The 20356-nt window shown below is 39.9% G+C and overlaps 2 protein-coding genes across 2 annotated transcripts in view; one reads left to right on the forward strand and one right to left on the reverse strand.

The window, feature by feature from the left end:
* LOC111143394 (hook microtubule tethering protein 1) overlaps window positions 1-3386 on the forward strand; it is a 68320-nt gene extending 64934 nt beyond the window's left edge. Inside the window, exons 21-22 of the mRNA XM_022497100.1 lie at window positions 950-1018; window positions 3216-3386. Coding sequence (XP_022352808.1) covers window positions 950-1018; window positions 3216-3386 — 240 coding nt within the window. The remainder of the gene's footprint in view (window positions 1-949; window positions 1019-3215) is intronic.
* Window positions 3387-17834: 14448 nt separating this feature from the next.
* The window catches only part of LOC111143525 (cytochrome P450 2J2), a 42041-nt gene continuing 39519 nt past the window's right edge, over window positions 17835-20356 (reverse strand). Inside the window, exon 9 of the mRNA XM_022497340.1 lies at window positions 17835-18013. Within this exon, the coding sequence (XP_022353048.1) occupies window positions 17835-18013 (179 nt within the window). The remainder of the gene's footprint in view (window positions 18014-20356) is intronic.

Raw genomic sequence — 20356 nt, forward strand, 5'->3', positions numbered from 1 at the left:
CTTGAATCTAAGTAAACTCTTTAGCTTTAATTCGTAGGGGAAGAAAGTGCTCACAGAATCCAGTAAGCCCTTGCACTAAAGTGGCAGCATTGGTTATTAATCATGCACAGCTGTGGTAGTGATGACATCTTTTCATTAATTAGCTGAGTCTTTTAAGTTTTAAAAGTTATTTTTGTGCTAATGATATCATTTTTACTAGCTGGGTTACGTATTTCAGTCTGGAATTGTATGTTCGTAGATTTTATGATTAGGCATGTTGTAGTTTCCTTTGCAAAATGTTTTCTATCATATATATAATAGCATGATGCTCATGATACAGAAAGCATACAAGAAATGGGGGAGGCACATGAGCGCCTTGCTGTAGGAACATTGATGGTTTAGTTTATAGCTTTTTATGAGTAAGTTGTATCAAGTGCTCAGTGAAATTACAATATTTGCTATATTCGAGGAATTAAGACATGGATGTCAAGGGTAGTATGCAAACATGGCCACAGGCAGTCTAGTATACAGATCACCAAGAATGAAGAGAGGAAAAATTTGTGTTAAGCTTTATAGGGATTTTAAAGGATTTTCTGGGATATGTTCTACTATATCCTCTCTCTCCTTCATTTTCACTCCTCCATAGGTGCAGCTCTGTTTTGTCATTTAAGCCAGTCGCTACTTTCTTTTCTAGAGGTAGGGACAGTAGCATGAGAATCATCAGTTTCTTGTTGTTGTTGAACATCTGTTCTCCCAGCAAAATTTCTGAAATAAATATTTCCTAGTCATGGTCTTACTCTTTTCTTAAGGGCATTGTGTGTGCATTCTTCATGATTCTGTTCAGGTTTTGACTGCTTTATGCTGCACAGTGCATTTTTTAAATTCTAAATGAGCACAATGAGAAATGATTCCATTTTTGGTAGTTTCAGTTTATTTCTGGGATCTTGATAGTCCTTGTTTCTTTTTCTAGAGTGAATGTAAAGTAGCAAAATTCCGTGATTATGAAGAAAAACTCATTGTTTCTGCCTGGTACAATAAGGTGAGTTGACATGCAGCCAGTGATTGGATGCTGTGTTTATCAAACATTTTGACCATGAACCATAGGAGGAATACATTTTATACCAAAGATCAGTACCTGTACATGTTTACATGTATAACTGAACAGAATTTACCCTGACTGTGTACCTTATACTCCGGTATCTCCTGTCACATTCTCTCTCTCTCTCTTTTTTTTTTTTTAACATTAGTCATACTTAAAATTGTATATTTTAGTTTGATGTTTTTGGTTGATTTTGACCTTCTCAGAATCACTAAATTGATTTTGTAACTCATCAACTTTTAATTGATACACATGAAACACACATACAACAGTTCATAAATATTTCAAAAATTGTCTTATTTGAGTGAAAATATTTAATTTGTGCTTCATATGGGTTTCTCTAGAAGTAGGAATATCTGTGCAATGCAAAATTAAGTGCGTCTAGTACTCAACATTTATTTTAACATCCCGAAAAGCCTCTGTATCTTTCACTTTTTTTTTTAAAGATTTTATTTATTTATTTGATAGGCAGAGATCACAAGTAGGGAGAGAGGTAGGCAGAGAGAGAGGAAGGGAAGCAAGCTCCCTGCTGAGCAGAGAGCCCGATGTGGGGCTCGATCCCAGGACCCTGAGATCATGACCTGAGCTGAAGGCAGAGGCTTTAATCCACTGAGCCACCCAGGTGCCCCTCACCGTTTGTTTGTTTTGTTTTGTTTTTTTAATCAGGAATGCTCTTCAGTAATTGTCTGTTATAACAAGTAGAGAGTAGTATAAAATTATTTGAAGTGTATTTTATTTTATAATCCATATTCTCAGCAAGATGTTTTCATGGTATTTCATGATGTATATGGTTCTTTTGGGTTATTTTAATCTGCAGAGAGAGTGGACACAGACATTATCTACATTAGCTGCTGCTTGTTTAGTATGAGAGAATATCAGTTTATGAACTCTGTCTGTGTGTGAACATGGTGCTTCACCACACAGAACTGGGTGCCCTGCTTCAAACATGCCCGCTCTTCTGTGCCACTGTACTTTTTGTCTGCTCTTTCCTTCCCTTCTCTGTTTGGCAAAATCCGGCTTAATTTAGCAAGGCTGTGGATCAGTATTCTTTTTTTTTTTTTAAGATTTTATTTATTTGACAGAGATCACAAGTAGGCAGAGAGGCAGGCAGAGAGAGAGAGGAAGGGAAGCAGGCTCCCTGCTGAGCAGAGAGCCCGATGTGGGGCTCAATCCCAGGACCCTGGGATCATGACCTGAGCCGAAGGCAGAGGCTTTAACCCACTGAGCCACCCAGGCGCCCCAATTTAGCAAGGCTGTGAAGGAAATTATAGGTGAGGTGTTCCTGGAACCTTCTGTCATGAGTCAGTCAGCCTAGTTGGGACTGGGAACGGTGTATTATTTTCTTTGTTCCTCTGTAGTTTCTTGATACATAAATTATTAAATATAGTTGAGCCAAATAACACATTATTTATTCATTTTCTACCCATGTCTTTTGAACATTTACTATTTTCTGTATATTACACTAGTTACTCATGATTCTAAGCTTAGTAAAATCGTGTTGTGTGTCTAGTGAGAAAAAGGAATGATTTCTCTTCCTATGAAACTCACTGTCCACAATCACCATCCTTCATCATGCATCAGTATGTAGATAGGTGATAGTGAATGTCAGCTGTGATGCATGCATCAGAAGACCTGTTAGAGCACAAGTTGTACTCATGTGCAGAACTTCTGATTTAGTAGGTCTGGCCAGAGTCTACAGGGGAGAACTTGCATTTTTAACAAATTTCCATTGGTGCAAATGGTATTCTGGGGACCACATTTGAGAACCATTGATCTGAGTTTTTCTCTTGTGCTGTGTATGCTCACAGTGGGTAGAGTGAAGGCCCAAACACAAAGACTTACCATGGAACCTTTTTTTATTGTTATAATTAAAGTTAACCTTATTTTAAGCTACTCTTCTTAATGATTTCAAATTCAGTAGGTTAAAATAGAGAAACTGGATTTTATGCCTTCGTTTCCTCTTCCTTGCTAGCATGATGATGTATAGGTCAATTAGCTTCTGAACTCTTCACTTTTTCTATAAAATGAGGAGGACAGCAGCTTTATCGAATTTGGGGGATTAAATGACTTAATTTTTGTGAAAAACATTTTACAGACTCTAAATAGTCTTGTTATTTGTTTGCTTATGTTTGTTCAGAGTCTAGCATTCCAGAAACTGGGGATGGAATCTAGACTCGTGAGCAGCAGTGGTGCCTGCAAGGACCCTGGGGCGTGTGCTCCCGCACGGTCGTTCCTGGCACAGCAGCGGCACATCACCAACACCAGAAGAAACCTCTCTGTCAAAGTTCCTGCTACCACACCCGATTAAACTACAACAGAAAACATAAACAGAAGTGCCCTTAAAATAGTTTATATCCTTCAGTTAACTTCCAGGTTGGAAAAGAAATTGATGGTGGTGGATATCAGCTATTTAAAAATCAGTATGCATAAAATGAATTTTGTCAGCTGACTTTGGAAACAAAATACAGAATTAGCTGTTTCTCTAAGGGAGCACACTTGAGTAATTGGAAGATGTAATTAGGCACACATCTCAAACAGTTGTCTTCTGAGAGTGTTGTAAGTTCATATTGACTTGGTATATTTTAGTTTAATGTCTTCAGTTTTACCAGTAACTTGGTTAATTTACAATGTGTAATCAGTAATAAGTAATTTAAAAACATATCTATATTCGTTTTATTGTTTTGGTTATAAAAATAGTCTTGAGGTAGGTACTTGGAGAACTATACAAGTTATATTTTTTGACTTGAGATATCTATCTATTGATATTTTCTCGTTCGTGTTTTTTAATTTTAGCCATCGTGCACATATCAAGGAAAGTGTCTTTAAAAACAAAAACAAACCCTGAAATGTATATTTGGGATCCTGACAAGGCAATTGAGGACATGAAATCTCAGGTACCCTGCTTTAAGTGGGTGACTCCCCCCGCCCCCCCTGCGGGAGACGGAGTATTGCTCTGGTGGGTCAGTGTACAGATTTGTATATAGTGTCATTTTTACGGAAACCCTTTTGGCGTGCATAAGGAATCACTGTGTACAAATTGGCCAAGTGCTTCTGTAGATAATGTCAGTGGAGTAAATATCGATAGATAGATAGATAGATATCTCAAGTCAAAAAATATAACTTGTATAGTTTTATATATATAAGGTTTTACCTCTATCCTCTATCCTCAAATCTGTCATCAGGTGGGTCTATTTTATCATGTAATGGAAGATTGGACTATTGCAGTGACTTCTACCATTGTAAAAGGGACTAGTTGGAGATTCTGCAGATCCAGGAGACTTCACAGTTCTTCTGTGTCCCTGCTGTAAACGAGGGCTTCTCTACAGCATGGTTGACATGCTAACGGTATGGAATGAACGGACTTTTACAAAAGGTGATTTTTCTGGTGGGAAGCAAGGCAAAAAATATAATTTGTGTGGAACAGTATACCTGTTTTTAGTATGATTATAATTATTGCTTTTAAGCATAGGATAATCAGGGCTTTTGTTGAAAAACATACTATAATAGTTTTTTCCATGTACTGCAAGGAGGTGGTACAGTGAGGAAACAGTCTGGAATCCATCTGACTTCTGTTTACGAATTTAAGGAACCTGTCTGGGACTCAGTTCTTGGTATTCAGTGCACTTCTGTCCAAAGCTCATCTTTTCACAGGTGTTGTTTTCTAATTTGGGGGGCCACTTTTAAGAGTCACACTTCAGAACTTTAGTTGAATTAAATCTGTGCTGTCCAGTATCGTAGCCACAAGCCATGTGTGGCAATTTCAGTAAAACTAATTAAGATGAAAAATTCAGTTCCTTGGTCATCCGCCACATTTCCAGATGCTCAGCAGCCACGTGTGGCTGGTGGCTACTGTATTGGAAAGTGCAGATATAAAAAATGTCCATCATTGCAAAAAGTTCTGTTGGACGGTGCTGTACTAAACCTTTTTATAGTAACTTTGAAATACTCTTTGATATTTGACGACAAAAGAAGAAAAATGTCAGAGCTACTTCAGATATGAAACAGAACTGAATTGTGACATAACGAGCAGTTTGCATTCCTTAGAGTTGAATAGCTTATGTTGTGACGTTCATTGTTAACCTTTCCAGCCGTTCACAACTGCATACCTATCAGCGGATGTCTGAGCCATGTGATCGGGCCCAAGTACTGGCCTCTGCTCTAGGTGTAGAGCAGCAACCATAAACAATATATATAAGCAAAATGGATATTTTTGTGTTTCAATACAATTTTATTTACAAAAACTGGACATAGGACATATTTGGCCTGCAGTAGACCCCGGTCTGGATTTTATTGTCAGCCTTTCTTTGTGTATATGAGTATTGTTCCATTTACAGTATTACTCAATTAAATACTTGGTTTCTAGATTTTCTACCGGTCCATTTTTTTCTAATCACCGACGATACACGAATTTCCTACTGCAGTTAGGTCTCTTAAGACTAGGAAGCAGCTCCCGGGATGTGTTGTCTCATCAGGGTTACTTCTGTTGACTACCTCTTAGATTTTGGTGTTTTTTTATTGGTGCAGTTTTTTTGTTGGTTTGCATTTTTGTATATTCTTAGAGTCTGCTTGCCTGCAACTTTTAGTGAAACGAAATAGCCCTTTGAAAATATTTTAGCATGCTATTAAAATTTTCCAGATATTATGGCATTTTGGTATATTTGGTCAATGTAAAACATCTGCTCCTTTGGTGTTTACTACTTGCTTAGTAGTAGCTACTTTACTACTTGAGATTTTACAAGCTCTTCAAGCTCCCTTTTATTGGAATTTATTGTAAAACATCAATTTCAACAAATTAGTATTTTCACAGTCAATTACTCATAGATTTTCAATTATTGTATTTGGAATTTCTAAATAATTCATGCAATTTCTGAATTAGGACAGAAGGCTAGATTCTTTTTTTAATAGAGAAAAAATTTTGTGATTTATCACTTTTCTAGTTGATAAGTGGAATTTAAGACGCTCAATATAGAGGTATTTATACAAGAGTAATGTAAAGTTCTGTATTATTGTGATTAACCATACGGAAATTCAGGAACTGATCAGAAGTGAGATTCTTTTCCACATCTGGTTAATGTAGTGAGATTGACACCCTGTGGGTGGCGCAGCATTACAGATATTCATCATGAACCGTGCTTTATCCCTGACTGTGTTGTGAGGCTTGAGTGCACATGCCAGGGAGGAGAAATCCAGCATTTCTCTGTCTGAGAAGGAATTGAATGTCTCAGTGATAAAAGATTAAACCACAGACCAATTTGAAAATGATCCGTAATTTTGAGCATTTGCTCTGAAATGAATATTCCTCTTTTTAAAATAAAAAGTGTGTATATGTATGACAGTGATCACTTAATATATTGAGAAATATTTGAAGTTCATTCTATTTTTTCAATGAGTAAGGCTATTGAACTGATGATTTAATATAAAGAATTAATGTCTTATCTAGAAACACTAAACTGAGTATCCTTCATTAAAATGTCATCACCTTTGGTAACTGGATTGCTAATTTGAGCGTTAGATAATGCTTCTACATCTACACCTCTTTCTGTATTTTGGCACATTTGGCTCTGTGGGGTGGCTTTTAGGTTACAGTACTGTGTTAGGTTCTCTGTATGCATATTTAATGCGAAACATTCCTATGTAAAAATGTGTGTGTATGGTTATATGCATACATTCCTATTGTGAACCTGTACATCGCAAAGTAGTTTGGAAATTTGTAAAGCACAACCATTAAAGAAAATAGTGTGCAGTTATTAAACTTGATGTAGCTTCAATGTTATGTTTAGTTTATAAAAAGTTCTTTCTATTTTCTATGGCAAAGACTTTGACACTTGAAAAATAGAAGCAATACTTGATTTATTTTTGTAAGTATTTAGGATATTATTTTAAATGATCGTCCAATAACAGTATAATAGTTGTGAAAGGTTTTTAATAAACTTCCTGATTTCTGTGTCTGACAGTTACAGTGGATTTTTTAGCGGGTACAAGTGCACTGTTTATTTGCTGCTTTAAATAAAGGACTTCAAATATTTAGTTTGTTAAAGAAAAATAATTGCATCAACTTAATTCCTCTAACTTTGTTTTTCACTTGAATTTTTTGGTGAATAAGAAGATGTGTAAAAGTGATTTGCTGGTGTTCCCTTTTATGTCTCCAGTTTCATCACTGTGATCTAGACATTTTGCATTACCATGAAATCCAGAATATTTCTGGGTTTTCTTTGGCAGAGATTACTACTTACCTCTTCACATCCATTCTCCCCTTCTTCCTTCAGTAAGAGAATGCCATATTTTTAGTTTGTTATATTTGCCATCCAATGATGGGGAGTGGAGGCAGGGAGAATAACTATTTCCCAGACACCATTGTAACTAGGTGGGGCCATTTAACTAAGTTCTGGCCAAAAGGGTGTGAATAGTAGTGAGGGGGAACCCTCAGGGACAGTAGAACAAGGAAGAAGACACTTGGATCTCTGATACTGCTGTCCAGTCATACCAGCTGTCACTTCCAGACCAAATTTCTCATAAGCAGTTTTTTTTAAAAGCTACTTTATTTTTTTTCCCCAGCATCCTACTTTTTCCCCCCAATCTCTACATGTTTGTTAAAATGAGTTGTGAAATTTTTAGGAAAATTCAGGTGTTCCATGTTCTTGGAACAGGTCTTGGAAAGGTTTAACGCTGCTGCTGTTAAGAAATGCTCATAAATAGTTCTTTTATCACATGAATGAACTTCATGCGCCAAATATGCAAAAATGGTGAAAAAAGTGAAAACTCATCTCAGTTTAGATTGATCCCTATGTTCCCAAAACTACATGATTCTATAAATCTAACTTTCTGAACTTAGCAATAAATCCTGGGCCAACATCATCACATAATTTTGTGATTAGTTCACTAAGAACAACCGAAGGTTCCTGACCTGCACAGACCAATATGGTGGCTGCAAGCCACAACAGGTATTAAAACATAAATTTTAATTAAGTTTTATTCCCTCACAGCCACACATGCCTCGTGGCTCCAGTGTCGGACAGTTCAAGTAAGGAAATTTCAGTTGTCACAGAAAATGGAATTGGACAGCTCTGTTCTAGATGCCTAGGTTGAATGTGTACATTCTGCATCTCTGAAGTTTCAGGTGGTTTTGCAATCCCAGAAATGTAGTGAAGTAAAACTTTGAGATCTCTTGCTGTACACAATGGCATGCTCAGGGGTAGAGCTGCAGTCGGATTCCGAAGCTGGCCATGGTTTTGATGGCGAAGCGCTCCACTCCCTGGTTGCCTGGGCTGCAGCCACCTTGCTATCAGTCAGTGGTAAAAACGGCAATTTAGACGTCTTGCCTCTTGCTTCAGCGCAAATATTTCCCTCTTCTGTAAATCCTTCCAAGGTTTCTCAAACAACACAAGAGCTATTTTTCTGAAATTTTCCAACCCTGACTTCGTGACCTTAATGTGATCTACTTTGTTTTTCCCTCAAATGTCTGCCCCACTACACTAAGTTTCTTGAGATCATTGGCCATACCTGGTTATCTGTTTCCCCTGCAGCACAGTGTCTTCTACACAGTCAGTACATATGTACCAGCCAAACTAGGCTTGCTGATGAGGTACAGAATTTCTTTAGAAATCCAGTCTCAAGACGCTCTGAAGAGATAAGGGAAGTGCACTGAAGGAGCATCCGAATAGACAAGAAATTAAGAAATGTTCCATCCATGGACTCAATGAATACACGGCCTCGCATGGATCCATAGCTCTGAGAGAAATCCGGAAAAACAGTTGAGGGAGACTTGTGCATACTAGGTGACTAAGGATGTACTCCCATTGAAACAGGTAGGAAAAGCTGAAACAGACTCTCAGCATAAACCCCACCCCGGCAATGTGCTGTGCCATTGGAGGGAGACCCCCCAACAACCAGCTGCTCCCTGGGGAGTGAAAGGTTTGTACCATACATCTACCGTGCCAACCTTTATGGCTGCTACCTGAAGAATGAGGTTCTAACTAAGCCATCTCTGGGAGCTGATGGGGCCTGGTATTTGCTAGTCTCCTAGGACCTCAAAGAGCAAGGATGTGGTTTTATTTTTTATTTTTTTTTATTTTGTATTTATACACATTTAATTAATCAACATATATTACATCACTAGCTTTTGATGTAATGTTCAGTGATTCATTAGTTGCTTATAACACCCAGTGTTCATCACATCATGTGTCATCCTCAATGCCCATCACCCAGTTACCCCAGCCCCCGACACACCTCCCATTTCACAACTCTGTTTGTTTCCTGGAGTCCAGAGTGTCTCATGGTTGGTCTCCCTCTCTGATTTCTTCCCATTCAGTTTTCCCTCCCTCCCCCTGTGATCCTCTGTGCTATTTCTTATGTTCCACATATGAGTGATGAAACCATATGATAATTGTCTTTCTCTGATTGACGTATTTCACTTAGCACAATACCCTCCAGTTACAAAGATGTGGTTTTAAATGGATGCACTGACACTTTCTGGGGCTCTTCCCCTGGCTCAGTGCTGTGGAGCATGCAGTAAATCTCCACTCTGGTTTTCTCCCTGGAGGGTGGACTGCACATCTAGCACTCTAACTTAACCCGCTGCCTGAGGATTTACCTACTAACTAGCTTGCATGTAGAAGCTGATGGGATAGGCAAGTACCATCCTCTGGGAGCTTGAGCAAGCTTGTGAGCACTAACTGTCTCCTACTGGCTCACTCCAGTGAAAAAAACCTAGCTTTCAGCTTCTCCCTGAAAGGAGTTGAACTATCCATCTGCTACCCTGACTTTTCCAGCTGCTGCCTGATGGTCTAACTTCTTTCTTGTCTCTAGGAGTTGACAAGGCACAGCCTTCACTAGTCCCTTTGGGTCTACAGAGAAAGCGGCAGTTTTGAGTGGCCCTGCAGGCCCTTGTTATGACTCCTCATCTCGGCTCACTATGCAATATTATCCAGCATCTGGATAGAGAGACTATACTACTGCCTGACTTTTCCGATTGCTGCCTGATAGTTTGTCTTCTAACTTGCCTATTTCTGGGAGCTGACTTGCACAGGTAATGACTAATCTTTTGGAATTTTTGAACAGGTGTATGGGCACTTCACACAGCTCCTATACCCAGCATGATATAGGAATAAAACTAAGTCCTCAGCTTCTCCCTAAGGAGTTCAACTTCACACTTTAGCTCTCTCCCCCCAGCCAGGCTTTTCAGCTGCTACCAAGGGACTGGCTTCTAACGCAGTTATCTATGAGAGGGAGCATGACCCAGCACTTGCTAGGACCCTGGGGGCAACAGAGAACAAAAGAGCCATTTGAAAGAGTGTATGGTCGCCATGAGAGAGAGGGATTTGCCACAACTCCTCTCCAAACTCATTGTAGAGCAGATGAGTGATGAACTCCTGCTCCCAGCTTCTCCCTGAGAAGAGAAGGAATTGGACCTCACACCTAGTGCTCCAAACTTTTCCAACTGCTATTCAGGGAATTGGCTTTTATCTTACCTATCTTGAGCACTGACAGAACTTGGCATACTCTATTCTCTTGGGGGCCACTAAAAACAAAGATGACAGCTTGGACAAGCACGAAGGTTTGAGAGGCATTCAGAGTCTCTGGCCAGGCTGATTAGTGAAGCTTATCTCCTATGTGAGGCCAGTCTGTGAAGACTGGGAGATGTGGGTGTTTTATCTGATGTGTAGTCTCAAGGAAAATGAAGAAAGAGGAAAATCTGTTCTAGATAAAAGAACAAGGTAAATCTCCAGAAACTGACCCTAATGAAATGGAGATTTCTGATTTATCTAACAGAATTAAAAATAATGATGATAAAGGTGTTCACTGAAGTCTAGAGAGTAATGCATGAGCTAAGTGAGAATGTCAACAAAGAGAAAATATTAAGAAGCACCAAACAGAAATGATAGAGTTGAAGAACACAGTAACTAAAATGAAAAATTCAAAAGTAAGCTTTAGTGACAGACTAGATTAAGCAGAAGAAAGGATTAACAAATGAAAAGGTCATTGGAAATCATTTGGTAAAATGGACAAAAAGAAAAAAGAATGAAAAAGTGAAGAGAGCTTATGAGACTTAGAGGATACTCATTATTGGAAGTCCCAGAAGGAAGAAAGAGAGATGGGCAGAAGGCTTATTCAAAGAAGTAACACCTGAAAACTTTCCAAACCTGGAAGAAAAAAATAGAAATCCAGATCCACGAGGCCCAAAGGATACCAAGTAAAATGAAAGAGACTCACACCAAGACACATTATAATCAAATTGTCAAAAGTTAAAGACAGAATTTTTACACAAGAGAAAAATGACGTGTTACGCACAAGGAAACTCCCTTAAGATTATGGGCAGATTTTTCAGCAGAACTCCTGCAGTCCAGAAGGAAGTGGGATGATAAATTCAGAAAACTGAAAGAAAAAAAAAATCCCACCACCCCATGAATCCTTATCCTGACAAACCTGTCCTTCAAAAATAAAGGGGTGGTAAAGGTTGTTAGATAAACAAAAGCTGAAAGAATTCATCACCACTAGACTTGCCTGAAAATAAGTACGAAAGGGGGTTCTTAAAGTTGAAATGAAATAATGCTAAAACACAGCACAAGAGTGTAAGGAAGCATGAAAGTCATTGGCCAAGGTAAATGTAATGTGACACTACTTCACAGTGGTGGATAAGCGACATAATATTAATTACTGTGAATGATGTTAATGGACACACAATATAAATAGACGTCAATTGTGACATCACTAATGTTTCATGTTAGGGGGAAAGAGAGGTAAAAGTGTACAGGATTGTTTATAAGTGAAATTATCCACTTGAAATTGACTGTTAAGATAGTTTATGTAAGTCCCCTAGAAAAAATACAGAAGTTACATAAAATAAAAAGACGAAAAAAATCAAAGCCTATCAATAAAAAAAAAATACACAAAGGAAGACAGCAGGAGAGAAGAATTTCAAAAAGAATGATAAAATCATTTAACAAAAGGGTAATAATAAATTCTTCTGTATCAATAATTGTTTTAAATGAAAATTGATTAAACTTATCAATCAAAAGGTACAGAGCAGCTGAATGGGTTAAAAAAAACTCAGGACTATGTGCTATCCGTAAGAAAGAATAAAGCAGGCTAGAAAGTAAAGTGCTAATAGAAATGGAAGACAGTCCTTTCCTATGGCAACCAGAAGAAATCAGCAGTATTTTTCAACCTTGAAAAAAGAAGGGAACACTGCCGTTGGCAACAAGGGTGAACCTGGAGGACATTGTGCTAAGTGAAATTAGACAGTGAAAGACAAATGCTGCATGATGTCACTTAAGTGTGAAATCTGAAACTGAACTCATAAAAACAGGGAGTAAAACTGTGGTTGCCCAGAGACTGGAGGATGGGGGAAATGGGGCGGTGTTCATTAAAGAGTACAAAGGTTCAGTTATGTGTGATGAGTAAGTTCTGGAGATCTAATATATGTCGTGATGATGACAGTTAACAATGCTGCATTTCATACTTGAAATTTCTGAAAGGATAGCTCCTAACTCCCTGCCCACCGTCCCCCCCACACACAAAGTTAACTACAGAGATAATGGGTAAGTTAAGCAGCTTGATTGTAGTGATTTTCTTCACAATGTGTACTTACATATAAAAATAAGTTCTACACTATAAATATATGCAAAAATGTCTCCTATTAAAGGCTTTTAAATTGAAATAGTATTAATTAGAATTTATTAATATTTTAAGTTGTTAAGAATAGCTTATCCTAAGTTTTTTTGTTTCATAAATCCAGTGCCTAGGTGTCCTCAAGGAGTTTCTGTTGTTCACTTTGTGTCCTGTGTGCCGAACATAGTTTGCTATTTCTTTATGTGGTGTATAATTGGTTTGTTAAAAATTTGACCTATTAAATGATATAATGTGGAAATTCTGGAAATCAAGAACCACCCTGAGGTGGTAGTTATTACTGTTGTAGGTCTGTTATTATTACTGTTGTAGTTTGTGTTGCCTCTTGTTTGGTGACTTTCTGGGACGGATTCTGTAAAATTTCTGTTCTCCATCACGTGCAGCGACTGGATGTTCTGCTGTTAGTACCGTGTTCAGCTCAGGTTCAGACAGAGGGTTCCTTAAATGCCTTGAAACCAGTAAGGCTCTCGCGGCTCTGCCTATGAGGCAGGTTACGTCTTGGACACGCTAGCAGGTAGTTCACAATTCTTAGATTTAAATTTGCTGCTCATGCAGAGACTCAAGGTCAGCCAGAATGAGAGATTAAGGCCTTCTCAGATCCTTCCTGGCCATGCACAGAGTCCTTTCATGTGCTTGGCCTTTTAGATTCCCAGAGATGTGTCAGAGCCATTGGAAGCTTCCATGGACTTCTCCTTCCCCAGTTTTCCCTTGTAATCCTCTTGTTAGCAACTTGAGGATACCAACTGGTATCCTCACCCTGGTTACCACAGTGTTGCACAATTGTTACCCGTTTTTTTTTTTTTTTTTTTTTTTTTCAACAAATACCCACTTTTTTCACACAGACTCCACTTTGAGTCAGATCAAATAAAGACCAGCCCTGAAAATGGGGCTTTTCGGTGAACTGCCAGACAGGTCAAATGGTGACAGCTGTCTGGGCACGGGCCTTTGAGGTGCTCCAAACCCATCCTGCCCCCTCCAGTGGTTCCTTGGCACTTGGTTTTATCAGCTCCGTGGTTGCGAGGCTGCTGCTTTTTAAGGAGACTGCAGAGCTGGGGAGAAGCGAATGGGACTAGGGTAAGTGAAATGCCACAGAGCTTGCCGTTCTTACTGAGATCCAGCTCTTTTATTTTTTTTCCACCTTAAACAAGTGCTCAGATTGTGGCAAGACATTGATTACTTTTCAGAGTTCTGGAAATAAGGATTTTGACAACTCTTGTTAGTTTTCTAGATGCTTTTGTGGAAGAGTGGCTTTTTGGAGGTCCTTACTTTGCCATTTCAGAATTTTCTCTGCACAGGTGATATTTCTAGAACTAGAAGGGACCTTAATGTACAGTCTTTGAATGTGCGGTTAGGGCACAGAGAGCCCAGAGACTTGCTACTTAGCCACAGGAAATGTCTGACACTGGACCGTTGGTGCTCCTGCTCTGCCTCAGTCCCTCAGCTGCTCTCCCCCATCCTATAAGTCCAACAAACATTTACTGAGCATCGACTCTGCACCAAAACTGTTAGGGATGGAGCCTGGGTGAGCAAGGCACAGCTGCCTCCAAAAACCTCAGTGTAACTGGGAGATTATTTGGATAAAGGAAATGAAAACTTTTGAATAAAATCCTCGGAGAATGGAGGAGGGAGCAACCAACTGGCTGAGAGTCAAGAAAAATGTCACTGAAGAGTTGACATTTAGACTGGGTCTGTCCTGTGTCATGAGATACTTCTTACAGAAAAAAGAAGCATCTATAAACACATGATGATGACAAAGGACCTAGTCTGTCTAGGAGATTGAGAGGAGCTCACTTGTTTGGCAGAAACATTAAAAGATGTGACTGATGAAGCGAGCAGGTTTCAGATCACAAAAATTATCATACACCCGGCCAAGGAGCAGGCCCACACATACGAGCCCTGCACAGTCCAAACGCAGAGGCGCCATTCCCCTAGACGGCCCGCGAAGGCCCCCAGGGGTTGCACAGTGTGGGCAGCCCATCAGAGGATTTATAATGATCTTGTAGTTAATAGGGAGAATCTATTGCTCTGTGATCCAGCGAGGAAAAGATCAAATTGTCTAGAAGAAAAACTGTATAAATCACAAGTTTTTGCCTGAAACGAATGTAACAGCATTACAACTACAATTTAATCTATTACATGCCAAGTGTACTGTGACTTTATTATATATAATATAAATGTATATGTTTAATATGTATTAAAGTAGCATTTTATATATAGTATATATATTATATGTATATACACGTGTATATATAGAGACCCACATGCATATTTGGTATTCACAGTAACTACAAACACAAATATATATGGTCCTCTCAATGAAAATGCTGATGTATCAGACAGTTGAGGATAACTTATGCTGCATAACCCAAAATCCCCAAATCTTAGTGGCTCACAACAAAATAGGTTTGTTTTATTGCATGTCTACCATGAACCAGTTGGGACTCTGCATTATGTCTTTGTCACCTGGATGTAAGCTGACAGACCTTTATCTGGGACATTGCTGATCTCATGGCAGAGAAAAAAGAAACATGTTGAACTTGTGGAACTTCTATTTTATTGAGCATGTGACATGGCCATTCTTGGATGTATCAAGGCAATTATCCATAACTGTCCCATGGAGCCAAGAACCACAAGGAGAGACAACCCAGAGAGGGATAGTGGCCCTTTTGATCAGTTTCATAATTTACCAAAGTAGGTATTATTTAATTCTATTTTGCAGATTGGGATATGAGTTGAAGAAAGTAAAGTAGCCTGTTTAATTCACAGGCAGAAGTTAATAAATGGTAAAACCTTGAACTGAATTTAGGCATGGCCCGCAGTCCACCCCCTTGAATCTTTAATGTTGTTTTATGTACCTCAGAGCCTTGTGATATCTTTGGGCCTTTGATGTATTTGGACTAAGAGAGACCTCTGTTCTGACCCTGACTGTTGCAACAGGAATCATCAACGATTCCATGCCAGCCCCTGAAAGTGGCCCTTTGCATTCAACCCTTTATTCTTGCTTAATTTCTTCTCTGCTTCAAAAGCAGAGGGAAAAGTTCTTAGCTTTTCAGAGCAGAACACACAGCTGATGGTGAATGCACAAAAACACAGTGTGACCCAGATAGTACAAAATACCCATCCAGGGGCATCAGCCTATTCTTAAGAAATAAGCATGCGGAAAAGGAATAGGTGGCTCCATTCCAGAAAGCCACCTGGGAAATGGAACAGACACAGCGAGGTAAGAACAAGTCTGCACTCCTCCTACCTTGCTCCTGAAGGATTGTAACAGAAGTTAGCATGAGGACTGAGAAATAGGTCATTGGAATCAGGTGAAAAGGAGAGAGGGGTAGTGGCAGAGATCTGATTTGGAGTGATAGGTCCAATCTAGCACCTGCCCATAATGATTCTACCTTATTTTATTAATTCACTATTTTTGGAGTCCTATCATGTTCCAGGTACTGTTCTTGAATAAGACAGATACTGTTCCTGAATAAGACAGATACTGTTCCTGCCCTCAAGGAATATATTAGTCAGCTACTGCTGTGTAACGGTGCATCTGAAAACACAGTGGCTTAAAACAATAACCATTTAACTCCTAAAGCTCTGGGTGGCAGTTTAGGCTGGGTTCGGCTGGGCACTTCTTTTTTTATTTTTTATTTTTTTAAAGACTCCACTTATCTACCTGACAGACAGAGATCACAAGTCGGCAGAGAGGCAGGCAGAGAGGGAGGAAGGGAAGCAGGCTCCCTGCCCAGCAGAGAGCCCGACGCGGGGCTCGATCCCTGGACCCTGAGACCATGACCTGAGCCAAAGGCAGAGGCCTCAACCCACTGAGCCACCCAGGCGCCCCAGGCCAGGCACTTCTTGTCTCAGCTGGGATCACTCATGCGTCTGGCATTCAGCTGCTAGATATGCTTGGGTCCAGCTCATCTCGGATGGTCTCAGCAGAGCTCTGGTGGTCGGCCAGCTGTCAGCTAGGGATGCAACAGCAATGACTGGACTGTGTTTCTCATCCTCCATCGGGTTACATGGGCCTGTTTAAATGGTGGTGGCAGAGTTCCAGAGGAGCAGGCAGAAGCGCACAAGGCCTCCACCTTAGGGAAAAAGACCTCCCATACGGTTTAGTCCAGTTTGGCAGGTGTTTTTGTGTTTGTTTGTATTGGAATTTGACGTCAAATTCCATGGACCATCAGTGTTACCTGACCTTCAATTTTCTGGCCATTGTCTCCCCTCAGCAACTACATGCAGAAGGACTGAGCAGGATTCTGGCATTTCTGGTTCCCTACTATAAAATACTGTACCAGGGCTCTGTTGAGTTTAGGCTGGTAATATTTAACCATTCAGAAGCTGACCATCTGTTTGCCAGAAAAGTTCACACCCACCCCATAGTTAAATCCTTGAGGAAAGATGCCTGATAGAGGAATTGAGGCAAACAGATACTCTTAAGGATGGAAGATAAATTCCACATTGTTTCCCAAACATGTTCCCGGCATTTAATTGGTAGTGGTCACACTCTGCTTGGTCCTGATTCCAAAGCCAGTGTAGTATTCCCTTAAGTAAACCACAGAAACTGCTTCCTCATAGAAACGTGCATATAAATAGGGAGTACTAGCTGCCTGGCTGACTTCCCAGAGGGCCATTCTAGGGTGGGAGCGAGATAAAGCTTGGATCGTGCCAGCAAGTGTGACAGCGTTTGAGGTCAGCCTCTGGCGTCCCAGGGTCCAAATTCTAACTCTTATCAAACATTTGGCACCCCTGTGACCTCAGCCACCTCCACAGGCTAGAAGCAAATCCATGTCTAAAGAAGCAAGCAGGAAAAAGGCAGATTTCAGCTCTAATTTTTCTGATAAGCTGTATGGTTTCCAAATCACTCAAAGTCCATTCCTTTAGAGGAGGAATCGTTACCTGCTTTTCGTCTCCTGGGTGAAAAGGTTAATCATTCACAACATAACGGATCTGCTCAAGGCTCCATCAGAGAAAACAGCAAGGCTGGGATTCGGATTGTGCTTCCTCTGAGTTCAATTCCTATGACTGTCCCTTAGAGTCACATTCCATTTCATCACCTCCCTTCTGAGGAGGTGCCAGTGCCTTCAAGGACACCACACTTCCTGCTTTCTTTTCTCCTCTCCCTGCCTGACGACTTCAGACATCAGGACCGAGGGACTGCACAGAGTCGGTGGTTGACTGGGGAGATGGTGAGGCCCGTTCTGTACTTCAAGCTCAGCTTCTCATCGTTGGGGGCCCTGAAGGTAAATTTTTGCACAAGGGAGGTGAAGAAAATAAACAGCTCAGACTTGGCCAGCTGTTCTCCAAGGCATACCCGCTTTCCTGAAAGGCAAAAGCATAAGACAAGTCATCTTTCCATCTGGTGTGGGTGCCCACCTGGGACTGACATCTACTTCTTGCAAAACCCAAGCAGAAGAAGGGGCTGGTAGGCCCCAGAGCTTTATGTACAGAGGTTCATTTAATCTGACAACCATCCAGGCCAAAGTGTAAGTCTGGACTCAAAAACTCCCAGTGCTTTCAGGGGTCAGGCAGCTGCCCCACAGGGTGAAGGCACAGGGTATAGGACAAAAGAGGAGGGAGGCCTGGGTTGACCTCAAAAGTGGAACTGTTAGCTGAAAGGCTTTTCAAAAATCAGTCAGGAAACAACAACATTAGCAGACAGCAAAACAAAAAACTCTGTGTTGATTAATATTTTTCATTCCTTAAGACTGTAGAAAAGTCTAAGCCAATAAATTTCAGAGCAGAGTTTCTAAAATGCAAGATGTCTTTCCCTTATGTCATGTTTTCCTCCCTCATGACTGCGGATTTCATGGCCATGGATGGCCCTCTACATTGGAGTTTTCTCAGGCTCTTTCCTTGAATAGTCCTTAAACATAGCAGTCCTTCTCCAGTGGGGATTTTGCTTCTAACAGGGGGGTAGGGGGGCAGTCCTTGCCAAATCCCTTGGCCCACAGTTGGCACCATCTCACTCCTTGTTACATGAGGGAGGAACTGGAGGCAGAGGGAGATCCAATTCAACTCCTTGCGCCTTCTAGCCATGTGATTTGGGCATCAGGGGGAGCGTGTGTGTGTGTGTGTGTGTGTGTGTGTGTGTGTGTGTTTAAAATGGGAACCTTATTTTAGGGGCACCTGGGTGGTTCAGTCAGTTAAGTGTCTGACTCCTGATTTCAGCTCAGATCATGATCTCAGGGTCATCAGATCAAGCCCAGTGTTGGGCTCCATGCTAGGCATGGAGCCTCCTTAAGATTCTCTCTCCCTCTGTCCTCTACTCCTTAAACAAAACAAAACAAAACAAACAAAACAAAACAAAACAAATAAACCCACACACTAAAAATGGGAACCTTATTTTACATGTTGTGTGGGCTACACACTGAATCCAAATAGACCAAAGAATTTAATAACTTACATTGAAAAACAAAGTAGCTTAACACATCACCTAGATAATAATAAACATTCTAGCTGTAAAATAGCTTAGCATTAACTTCCTCTCAAATTCTCCTTAAATTCTCTTCCTCCTTAAATTCTCAAAAAATGGAAGAATACAATTTAAAAGGCTACCTTTATTTTTTATTTTTTATTTTTTTAATATTATGTTAGTCACCATACAGTACATCATTAGTTTTTGATGGAGTGTTCCATGATTAATTATTTGCAAATAACACCCAGTAGTCCATGGTATATGTACCCTCCTTAATGCCCATCACAAGACTACCTTTCAAGAAAAACATTTTGGATGGTGGCATTACTAAAATAGTTTTCTGCTTATTACGGTTCTTTACTGTGATACTTTCCATAGCATGCCTTTTATTCTGAAACACTCTGGAAGTACAGAAAACTTGCAAGAATAATACAAAGAATTTGTTTCTTCTGAGTTATTTATTTGAAAGTGCCTTGTCTACATTACCTATGAAATCTTTAGTATGGATTTCCTAAAAGCGAGGACATTCTCCGACATAACTACAGTATAACCACCAATGCAGGCAAACATTGACACATTGCTACCATTTTGTCCCCAAGATCCCCAATCAGATTTTGCTATTTGTCCCAATAATGTCCTTTATTGGAAAAGGACCAGTTGAGTATCAACTGTTGCATTTGGCTGACATGCAAGTGACGACTCAGCTGCCATGTGTGACATTTTTTTTTCTTACTGAGCTTTTCATTTTAATTCCGTGCAGTATTATATTAGTTTCAGATGTACAGTATAGTGATTCAACAGTTCTACACATTGCTCAGTGCTCATCATGACAAGTTGCTCCTTAATCCCCATCACCTATTTGAGGCATCCCCCTACATCCCTCCCCTCTGGTAACCATGAATTCTCTATAGTTGAGTCTGTTTCTTGGTTTGTCTCTCTCGCTTTTTTTCCATTTCCTCATTTGTTTCTTAAATTCCACATATGAATGAAATCATATGGTATATGTCTTTCTCTGACTAACTTATTTCGCTTAGCATAATACTCTCTAATGCCATCCGTATTGTTGCAAATGGCAAGAGTCCATTCTTTTTTTTTTTATTCTTTTTTTTTTATTAAATTTTATTTTTTATAAACATATAATATATTTTTATCCCCAGGGGTACAGGTCTGTGAATCGCCAGGTTTACACACTTCACAGCACTCACCATAGCACATACCCTCCCCAATGTCCATAATCCCACCCCCCC

Source organism: Enhydra lutris, unplaced genomic scaffold (assembly GCF_002288905.1).
Source record: "Enhydra lutris kenyoni isolate GAN:26980312 unplaced genomic scaffold, ASM228890v2 scaffoldscaffold9, whole genome shotgun sequence".
Lineage (NCBI taxonomy): Eukaryota > Metazoa > Chordata > Mammalia > Carnivora > Mustelidae > Enhydra > Enhydra lutris.